This window comes from Oncorhynchus kisutch, unplaced genomic scaffold (assembly GCF_002021735.2).
Source record: "Oncorhynchus kisutch isolate 150728-3 unplaced genomic scaffold, Okis_V2 scaffold3917, whole genome shotgun sequence".
NCBI lineage: Eukaryota > Metazoa > Chordata > Actinopteri > Salmoniformes > Salmonidae > Oncorhynchus > Oncorhynchus kisutch.
This window is the reverse complement of record NW_022265862.1, coordinates 71620-84071: the sequence shown is the minus strand read 5'-3', so window position 1 is coordinate 84071 and position 12452 is coordinate 71620. Positions and strand designations below refer to the sequence as shown.

The following is a 12452-nucleotide window of genomic DNA, read 5'->3' as shown; positions in this document are numbered from 1 at the left end:
GAGACATCTGTAGAATTGTGTGACAAAATTTTAGAGTGGCCTTTTATTGTCCCCAGCACAAGGTACACCTGTGTAATGATCATGCTGTTTAATCAGCTTCTTGATATGCCACACCTGTCAGGTGGATGGACTCTCTTGACAAACGAGAGATGCTCACTAACAGGGATGTAAACAAATTTGTGCACAAAATTTTAGAGAAATAAGCAGTTTTTTGTGCGTATGGAACATTAATGGGATCTTATATTTCATGAAACATGGGAACATTTTACATTTACATTGTTTGTCCTGTATTAATATGCCATTTATCCAAAGCGGCATAGTTATGCGTGCATACATTTTACTTATGGGTGGTCCTGGGTATCGAACCCACTACCCCGGGCGTTACAAGCACCATGAATTACCAACTTAGCTACAAAGGACCACAAAGTCTCCTGACTTGAACCCCATTGAGAACCCGTGGTTTGAATTGAAGAGGATAGTCGATAAGTGCAGACCGACAGATATCAAGGATCTGGGTGGATTCTGTATGGAGGAATGGTCTAAGATCCCTCCCAGTGTGTTCTAGAACTCATCAAACATCTGGTAGGATTCTGTATGGAGGAATGGTCTAAGATCCCTCCCAGTGTGTTCTAGAACTCATCAAACATCTGGTAGGATTCTGTATGGAGGAATGGTCTAAGATCCCTCCCAGTGTGTTCTAGAACTCATCAAACATCTGGTAGGATTCTGTATGGAGGAATGGTCTAAGATCCCTCCCAGTGTGTTCTAGAACTCATCAAACATCTGGTAGGATTCTGTATGGAGGAATGGTCTAAGATCCCTCCCAGTGTGTTCTAGAACTCATCAAACATCTGGTAGGAGTCTGTATGGAGGAACGGTCTAAGATCCCTCCCAGTGTGTTCTAGAACTCATCAAACATCTGGTAGGAGTCAGTATGGAGGAATGGTCTAAGATCCCAGTGTTCTCCAATCTCATAAAACACTTTAGAAAAAGGCAGTGTCATTATCCTGGCAAGCAGAGGGTGCCAGAATATTGAAAACAGGGGTGCCAATAGTTTGTATGGATTTTTTTACATTTTAATTCGTTGTTAAACAAAATCTCTTTCTGTAATTATAAAACAATCTAATGGTCCCATTATTTGGAGCAAAATAGTGTTTATATTATACTAATCCTCATCAGGGGTGCCGATAATATTTCCCCTATCTTTCACTATACTAATCCTCATCAGGGGTGCCGATAATACTTCCCCTATCTTTCATTATACTAATCAGGGGTGCCGATAATATTTCCCCTATCTTTCATTATACTAATCCTCATCAGGGGTGCCGATAATATTTCCCCTATCTTTCATTATACTAATCAGGGTTGCCCATAATACTTCCCCTATCTTTATATTATACTAATCCTCATCAGGGGTGCCGATAATACTTCCCCTATCTTTCATTATACTAATCCTCATCAGGGGTGCCGATAATACTTCCCCTATCTTTCATTATACTCATCAGGGGTGCCGATAATATTTCCCCTATCTTTCATTATACTAATCAGGGGTGCCGATAATACTTCCCCTATCTTTGTATTATACTAATCAGGGGTGCCGATAATATTTCCCCTATCTTTGTATTATACTAATCAGGGGTGCCGATAATATTTCCCTTCTCTTGAAATACACCGTAACATGAGATCTGACTGGCAATGTAACTGAGAGGACTGCTGTTGTTCCCTGATAAACTCTGCATGTCTCCCCCTGGTGGCCAGTGTTCAGTACTGCTGTTGTTCCCTGATAAACTCTGCATGTCTCCCCCTGGTGGCCAGTGTTCAGTACTGCATGTCTCCCCCTGGTGACCAGTGTTCAGTACTACATGTCTCCCCCTGGTGACCAGTGTTCAGTACTGCATGTCTCCCTCTGGTGACCAGTGTTCAGTACTGCATGTCTCCCCCTGGTGACCAGTGTTCAGTACTGCATGTCTCCCCCTGGTGACCAGTGTTCAGTACTACATGTCTCCCCCTGGTGACCAGTGTTCAGTACTGCATGTCTCCCCCTGGTGACCAGTGTTCAGTACTGCATGTCTCCCCCTGGTGGCCAGTGTTTAGTACTGCATGTCTCCCCCTGGTGACCAGTGTTCAGTACTGCATGGTGACCAGTGTTCAGTACTGCATGTCTCCCCCTGGTGGCCAGTGTTCAGTACTACATGTCTCCCCCTGGTGACCAGTGTTCAGTACTGCATGTCTCCCCCTGGTGACCAGTATTCAGTACTACATGTCTTTTTGACAGTGTTGTAATGTAATGTAGCAGACACTAATCCAGAGGAACTTTACAGGAGCAACCAGGGTTAAGTGCCGTGCTAGAGATTTTGCACCTGGTCAGGGATTTAGAACCAGCGACCTTTCGGTTACCGGGCCAACGCTCTTAACCGCCAGGCTACCTGCCGCCCCGTAGTCTAAGCTGTCTGTTTAGTTGTTTAGTCGTTCACTGTGTGTGTTAGTTGTTCTGTGTGTGTGGGACTACCTTGTAGCTGTGTGTTAGTTGTTCTGTGTGTGTGGGACTACCTTGTAGCTGTGTGTTAGTTGTTCTGTGTGTGTGGGACTACCTTGTAGCTGTGTGTTAGTTGTTCTGTGTGTGTGGGACTACCTTGTAGCTGTGTGTTAGTTGTTCTGTGTGTGTGGGACTACCTTGTAGCTGTGTGTTAGTTGTTCTGTGTGTGTGGGACTACCTTGTAGCTGTGTGTTAGTTGTTCTGTGTGTGTGGGACTACCTTGTAGCTGTGTGTTAGTTGTTCTGTGTGTGTGGGACTACCTTGTAGCTGTGTGTTAGTTGTTCTGTGTGTGTGGGACTACCTTGTAGCTGTGTGTTAGTTGTTCTGTGTGTGTGGGACTACCTTGTAGCTGTGTGTTAGTTGTTCTGTGTGTGTGGGACTACCTTGTAGCTGTGTGTTAGTTGTTTTGTGTTATGTGTATAGCTGTAGTGTGTGTATAGCTGTAGTGTGTGTGTCTAGCTGTAGTGTGTGTATATAGCTGTAGTGTGTGTATAGCTGTAGTGTGTGTATATAGCTGTAGTGTGTGTGTGTCTAGCTGTAGTGTGTGTATATAGCTGTAGTGTGTGTGTGTCTAGCTGTAGTGTGTGTATATAGCTGTAGTGTGTGTGTGTCTAGCTGTAGTGTGTGTATATAGCTGTAGTGTGTGTCTAGCTGTAGTGTGTGTATATAGCTGTAGTGTGTGTATATAGCTGTAGTGTGTGTGTATATAGCTGTAGTGTGTGTATATAGCTGTAGTGTGTGTCTAGCTGTAGTGTGTGTATATAGCTGTAGTGTGTGTCTAGCTGTAGTGTGTGTATATAGCTGTAGTGTGTGTCTAGCTGTAGTGTGTGTATATAGCTGTAGTGTGTGTCTAGCTGTAGTGTGTGTATATAGCTGTAGTGTGTGTGTGTCTAGCTGTAGTGTGTGTATATAGCTGTAGTGTGTGTGTGTCTAGCTGTAGTGTGTGTATATAGCTGTAGTGTGTGTGTGTCTAGCTGTAGTGTGTGTATATAGCTGTAGTGTGTGTGTGTCTAGCTGTAGTGTGTGTATATAGCTGTAGTGTGTGTGTGTCTAGCTGTAGTGTGTGTATATAGCTGTAGTGTGTGTGTGTCTAGCTGTAGTGTGTGTCTACCTGTAGTGTGTGTCTAGCTGTAGTGTGTGTCCTCTCTACAGGTAGTTTATGTGAGTTCCCCTTCCCTGTGCCTCCCGAGGCCCTGCTACCTGATGATGAGTGTTGTCTGGTGTTTGTAGTGGAGCTGAACAAGGGACCATACGGACTGGGCATGGGACTCATAGACGGACTGGTGAGTAAAAGCAAATCAAATGGGATTTTTCCACATGTTAACAACAGGTGTAGACTAACACATGCTTTATAAACAACAGGTATAGACTAACACATGCTTTATAAACAACAGGTGTAGACTAACACATGTAAACAACAGGTGTAGACTAACACATGCTTTATAAACAACAGGTGTAGACTAACACATGTAAACAACAGGTGTAGACTAACACATGCTTTATAAACAACAGGTGTAGACTAACACATGTAAACAACAGGTGTAGACTAACACATGTAAACAACAGGTGTAGACTAACACATGTAAACAACAGGTGTAGACTAACACATGCTTTATAAACAACAGGTGTAGACTAACACATGCTTTATAAACAACAGGTGTAGACTAACACATGTAAACAACAGGTGTAGACTAACACATGCTTTATAAACAACAGGTGTAGACTAACACATGTAAACAACAGGTGTAGACTAACACATGCTTTATAAACAACAGGTGTAGACTAACACATGCTTTATAAACAACAGGTGTAGACTAACACATGCTTTATAAACAACAGGTGTAGACTAACACATGTAAACAACAGGTGTAGACTAACACATGCTTTATAGACAACAGGTGTAGACTAACACATGCTTTATAGACAACAGGTGTAGACTAACACATGCTTTATAAACAACAGGTGTAGACTAACACATGTAAACAACAGGTGTAGACTAACACATGTAAACAACAGGTGTAGACTAACACATGCTGTATAAACAACAGGTGTAGACTAACACATGTAAACAACAGGTGTAGACTAACACATGCTTTATAAACAACAGGTGTAGACTAACACATGCTTTATAAACAACAGGTGTAGACTAACACATGCTTTATAAACAACAGGTGTAGACTAACACATGTAAACAACAGGTGTAGACTAACACATGTAAACAACAGGTGTAGACTAACACATGTAAACAACAGGTGTAGACTAACACATGCTTTATAAACAACAGGTGTAGACCTTCACATGTAAACAACAGGTGTAGACTAACACATGTAAACAACAGGTGTAGACTAACACATGCTTTATAAACAACAGGTGTAGACTAACACATGTAAACAACAGGTGTAGACTAACACATGCTCTATTAACAACAGGTGTAGACTAACACATGTAAACAACAGGTGTAGACTAACACATGTAAACAACAGGTGTAGACTAACACATGCTGTATAAACAACAGGTGTAGACTAACACATGCTTTATAAACAACAGGTGTAGACTAACACATGTAAACAACAGGTGTAGACTAACACATGTAAACAACAGGTGTAGACTAACACATGTAAACAACAGGTGTAGACTAACACATGCTTTATAAACAACAGGTGTAGACTAACATGTAAACAACAGGTGTAGACTAACACATGCTTTATAAACAACAGGTGTAGACTAACACATGTAAACAACAGGTGTGGACTAACACATGCTTTATAAACAACAGGTGTAGACTAACACATGTAAACAACAGGTGTAGACTAACACATGCTGTATAAACAACAGGTGTAGACTAACACATGTAAACAACAGGTGTAGACTAACACATGCTTTATAAACAACAGGTGTAGACTAACACATGTAAACAACAGGTGTAGACTAACACATGTAAACAACAGGTGTAGACTAACACATGCTTTATAAACAACAGGTGTAGACTAACACATGCTTTATAAACAACAGGTGTAGACTAACACATGTAAACAACAGGTGTAGACTAACACATGCTTTATAAACAACAGGTGTAGACTAACACATGCTTTATAAACAACAGGTGTAGACTAACACATGTAACAACAGGTGTAGACTAACACATGCTTTATAAACAACAGGTGTAGACTAACACATGCTTTATAAACAACAGGTGTAGACTAACACATGCTTTATAAACAACAGGTGTAGACTAACACATGTAAACAACAGGTGTAGACTAACACATGTAAACAACAGGTGTAGACTAACACATGTAAACAACAGGTGTAGACTGACACATGCTTTATAAACAACAGGTGTAGACTAACACATGCTTTATAAACAACAGGTGTAGACTAACACATGTAAACAACAGGTGTAGACTAACACATGCTTTATAAACAACAGGTGTAGACTAACACATGCTTTATAAACAACAGGTGTAGACTAACACATGCTTTATAAACAACAGGTGTAGACTAACACATGTAAACAACAGGTGTAGACTAACACATGTAAACAACAGGTGTAGACTAACACATGTAAACAACAGGTGTAGACTAACACATGCTTTATAAACAACAGGTGTAGACTAACACATGCTTTATAAACAACAGGTGTAGACTAACACATGCTTTATAACCAACAGGTGTAGACTAACACATGTAAACAACAGGTGTAGACTAACACATGCTTTATAGACAACAGGTGTAGACTAACACATGCTTTATAAACAACAGGTGTAGACTAACACATGTAAACAACAGGTGTAGACTAACACATGCTTTATAAACAACAGGTGTAGACTAACACATGTAAACAACAGGTGTAGACTAACACATGCTTTATAAACAACAGGTGTAGACTAACACATGCTTTATAAACAACAGGTGTAGACTAACACATGTAAACAACAGGTGTAGAGTAACACATGCTTTATAAACAACAGGTGTAGACTAACACATGCTTTATAAACAACAGGTGTAGACTAACACATGCTTTATAAACAACAGGTGTAGACTAACACATGTAAACAACAGGTGTAGACTAACACATGTAAACAACAGGTGTAGACTAACACATGCTTTATAAACAACAGGTGTAGACTAACACATGTAAACAACAGGTGTAGACTAACACATGTAAACAACAGGTGTAGACTAACACATGTAAACAACAGGTGTAGACTAACACATGTAAACAACAGGTGTAGACTAACACATGTAAACAACAGGTGTAGACTAACACATGTAAACAACAGGTGTAGACTAACACATGCTTTATAGACAACAGGTGTAGACTAACACATGTAAACAACAGGTGTAGACTAACACATGCTTTATAAACAACAGGTGTAGACTAACACATGTAAACAACAGGTGTAGACTAACACATGCTTTATAAACAACAGGTGTAGACTAACACATGTAAACAACAGGTGTAGACTAACACATGCTTTATAAACAACAGGTGTAGACTAACACATGTAAACAACAGGTGTAGACTAACACATGCTTTATAAACAACAGGTGTAGACTAACACATGTAAACAACAGGTGTAGACTAACACATGTAAACAACAGGTGTAGACTAACACATGCTTTATAAACAACAGGTGTAGACTAACACATGTAAACAACAGGTGTAGACTAACACATGCTGTATAAACAACAGGTGTAGACTAACACATGTAAACAACAGGTGTAGACTAACACATGTAAACAACAGGTATAGACTAACACATGCTTTATAAACAACAGGTGTAGACTAACACATGCTTTATAAACAACAGGTGTAGACTAACACATGTAAACAACAGGTGTAGACTAACACATGTAAACAACAGGTGTAGACTAACACATGTAAACAACAGGTGTAGACTAACACATGTAAACAACAGGTGTAGACTAACACATATAAACAACAGGTGTAGACTAACACATGCTTTATAAACAACAGGTGTAGACTAACACATATAAACAACAGGTGTAGACTAACACATGCTTTATAAACAACAGGTGTAGACTAACACATGCTGTATAAACAGGTGTAGACTAACACATGTAAACAACAGGTGTAGACTAACACATGCTGTATAAACAACAGGTGTAGACTAACACATGCTGTATAAACAACAGGTGTAGACTAACACATGCTTTATAAACAACAGGTGTAGACTAACACATGTAAACAACAGGTGTAGACTAACACATGTAAACAACAGGTGTAGACTAACACATGTAAACAACAGGTGTAGACTAACACATGTAAACAACAGGTGTAGACTAACACATGCTGTATAAACAACAGGTGTAGACTAACACATGCTTTATAGACAACAGGTGTAGACTAACACATGCTTTATAAACAACAGGTGTAGACTAACACATGTAAACAACAGGTGTAGACTAACACATGTAAACAACAGGTGTAGACTAACACATGTAAACAACAGGTGTAGACTAACACATGCTTTATAAACAACAGGTGTAGACTAACACATGCTTTATAAACAACAGGTGTAGACTAACACATGTAAACAACAGGTGTAGACTAACACATGCTGTATAAACAACAGGTGTAGACTAACACATGTAAACAACAGGTGTAGACTAACACATGCTTTATAAACAACAGGTGTAGACTAACACATGTAAACAACAGGTGTAGACTAACACATGCTTTATAAACAACAGGTGTAGACTAACACATGTAAACAACAGGTGTAGACTAACACATGCTTTATAAACAACAGGTGTAGACTAACACATGCTTTATAAACAACAGGTGTAGACTAACACATGTAAACAACAGGTGTAGACTAACACATGCTTTATAAACAGCAGGTGTAGACTAACACATGTAAACAACAGGTGTAGACTAACACATGCTTTATAAACAACAGGTGTAGACTAACATGTAAACAACAGGTGTAGACTAACACATGCTTTATAAACAACAGGTGTAGACTAACACATGTAAACAACAGGTGTAGGCTAACACATGTAAACAACAGGTGTAGACTAACACATGTAAACAACAGGTGTTGACTAACACATGTAAACAACAGGTGTAGACTAACACATGTAAACAACAGGTGTAGGCTAACACATGTAAACAACAGGTGTAGGCTAACACATGTAAACAACAGGTGTAGACTAACACATGTAAACAACAGGTGTAGACTAACACATGTAAACAACAGGTGTAGACTAACACATGCTTTATAAACAACAGGTGTAGACTAACACATGTAAACAACAGGTGTAGACTAACACATGCTTTATAAACAACAGGTGTAGACTAACACATGTAAACAACAGGTGTAGGCTAACACATGTAAACAACAGGTGTAGACTAACACATGTAAACAACAGGTGTTGACTAACACATGTAAACAACAGGTGTAGACTAACACATGTAAACAACAGGTGTAGACTAACACATGCTTTATAAACAACAGGTGTAGACTAACACATGCTTTATAAACAACAGGTGTAGACTAACACATGCTTTATAAACAACAGGTGTAGACTAACACATGCTTTATAAACAACAGGTGTAGACTAACACATGTAAACAACAGGTGTAGACTAACACATGCTGTATAAACAACAGGTGTAGACTAACACATGCTTTATAAACAACAGGTGTAGACTAACACATGTAAACAACAGGTGTAGACTAACACATGTAAACAACAGGTGTAGACTAACACATGCTTTATAAACAACAGGTGTAGACTAACACATGTAAACAACAGGTGTAGGCTAACACATGTAAACAACAGGTGTAGACTAACACATGTAAACAACAGGTGTAGACTAACACATGCTTTATAAACAACAGGTGTAGACTAACACATGCTTTATAAACAACAGGTGTAGACTAACACATGCTTTATAAACAACAGGTGTAGACTAACACATGTATCACATGGCTATATACAGGGAGTACCAGGTAATAACATGGCTATATACAGGGAGTACCAGGTAATGACATGGCTATATACAGGGAGGTAATAACATGGCTATATACAGGAAGCACCAGGTAATAACATGGCTATATACAGGGAGTACCAGGTAATAACATGGCTATATACAGGGAGTACCAGGTAATAACATGGCTATATACAGGGACTACCAGGTAATAACATGGCTATATACAGGGAGTACCAGGTAATAACATGGTTATATACAGGGAGTACCAGGTAATAACATGGCTATATACAGGAAGTACCAGGTAATAACATGGTTATATACAGGGAGGTAATAACATGGCTATATACAGGGAGTACCAGGTAATAACATGGATGGATACAGGGAGTACCAGGTAATAACATGGCTGTATACAGGGAGTACCAGGTAATAACATGGTTATATACAGGGAGGTAATAACATGGCTATATACAGGGAGTACCAGATAATAACATGGCTATATACAGTGAGTACCAGGTAATAACATGGCTATATACAGGGAGGTAATAACATGGCTATATACAGGAAGTACCAGGTAATAACATGGATGGATACAGGGAGTACCAGGTAATAACATGGCTATATACAGATACCAGGTAATAACATGGCTGTATACAGGGAGTACCAGGTAATAACATGGCTCTATACAGGATGTACCAGGTAATAACATGGTTATATACAGGAAGTACCAGGTAATAACATGGTTATATACAGGGAGTACCAGGTAATAACATGGCTATATACAGGGAGTACCAGGTAATAACATGGCTATATACAGGGAGTACCAGGTAATAACATGGTTATATACAGGGAGGTAATAACATGGGTATATACAGGTAGTACCAGGTAATAACATGGCTATATACAGGGAGTACCAGGGAATAACATGGTTATATACAGGGAGTACCAGGTAATAACATGGTTATATACAGGGAGTACCAGGTAATAACATGGCTATATACAGGGAGGTAATAACATGGTTATATACAGGTAGTACCAGGTAATAACATGGCTATATACAGGGAGTACCAGGTAATAACATGGTTATATACAGGGAGGTAATAACATGGTTATATACAGGGAGTACCAGGTAATAACATGGCTATATACAGGGAGTACCCGGTAATAACATGGTTATATACAGGGAGGTAATAACATGGTTATATACAGGGAGTACCAGGTAATAACATGGCTATATACAGGGAGTACCAGGTAATAACATGGCTATATACAGGGAGTACCAGGTAATAACATGGCTGTATACAGGGAGGTAATAACATGGCTATATACAGGAAGTACCAGGTAATAACATGGTTATATACAGGGAGTACCAGGTAATAACATGGCTGTATACAGGGAGGTAATAACATGGCTATATACAGGGAGTACCAGGTAATAACATTAGAGATCACTCACAACATTTCTTAACATTAGAAATCACTCACAACATTTCTTAATATTAGAAATCACTCACAACATTTCTTAACATTAGAGATCACTCAAAACATTTCTTAACATTAGAGATCACTCACAACATTTCTTAACATTAGAGATCGTTCACAATGTTTCTTAACATTAGAGATCACTCACAACGTTTCTTAACATTAGAGATCACTCACAACGTTTCTTAACATTAGAGATCACTCACAACATTTCTTAACATTAGAGATCGTGCAGAAGGTTTCTTAAAGAGATACACATGGAGGTATATATACACATTGAGGCCAGGATTCAATCCGATCTCACGTTGTCTGTAAATGACGGTTAAATCAAATGTAAAAGTCTGCGACGCACTTTTTAAAGGTAATGTTCGGAGTTCGCGAGACCATATTCAAAGTAAATGCTGCGTATGACGACACAATGGGAAATTACCTTTAAATGCTGTGTATGACGACACAATGGGAAATTACCTTTAAATGCTGTGTATGACGACACAATGGGAAATTACCTTTAAATGCTGCGTATGACGACACAATGGGAAATTACCTTTAAATGCTGTGTATGACGACACAATGGGAAATTACCTTTAAATGCTGTGTATGACGACACAATGGGAAATTACCTTTAAATGCTGCGTATGACGACACAATGGGAAATTACCTTTAAATGCTGTGTATGACGACACAATGGGAAATTACCTTTAAATGCTGCGTATGACGACACAATGGGAAATTACCTTTAAATGCTGTGTATGACGACACAATGGGAAATTACCTTTAAATGCTGTGTATGACGACACAATGGGAAATTACCTTTAAATGCTGCGTATGACGACACAATGGGAAATTACCTTTAAATGCTGCGTATGACGACACAATGGGAAATTACCTTTAAATGCTGCGTATGACGACACAATGGGAAATTACCTTTAAATGCTGTGTATGACGACACAATGGGAAATTACCTTTAAATGCTGTGTATGACGACACAATGGCATTGTCTAAATCCACCCACCATCCCATTGAATCCCTCCCTTATACACTCATTTACACACACACACACACACACACACACACTTATTCAAAGACCAAATGTACACCCGGCGATAGTGTTTGGCTAAACACAGCAGGTGGTAACATTTAAACGGCTAAACTTCTCTCCTCCTCCAGCACACGCCTCTGAATGCTCCAGGGATCTATATCAGAACTCTGATACCAGACGGTCCGGCGGAGTCTGACGGGAGGCTGAGGATTGGAGACCGGATACTAGCGGTTAACGGGACCAGCCTGATAGGAGCAGACTACCAGAGGTGAGGATACTAGCGGTTAACGGGACCAGCCTGATAGGAGCAGACTACCAGAGGTGACGATACTAGGGGGACCAGCCTGATAGGAGCAGACTACCAGAGGTGAGGATACTAGGGGGACCAGCCTGATAGGAGCAGACTACCAGAGGTGAGGATACTAGGGGGACCAGCC

General features: G+C 39.6%; 1 protein-coding gene across 1 annotated transcript in view; it reads left to right on the top strand.

Annotated features, from left to right (window-relative positions):
- The window catches only part of LOC116372105 (ras-associating and dilute domain-containing protein-like), a 77240-nt gene that overhangs the window by 63925 nt on the left and 863 nt on the right, over nt 1-12452 (top strand). The window contains 2 exon segments of the mRNA XM_031821194.1: nt 3689-3819; nt 12144-12283. Of these exon segments, the coding sequence (XP_031677054.1) occupies nt 3689-3819; nt 12144-12283 (271 nt within the window).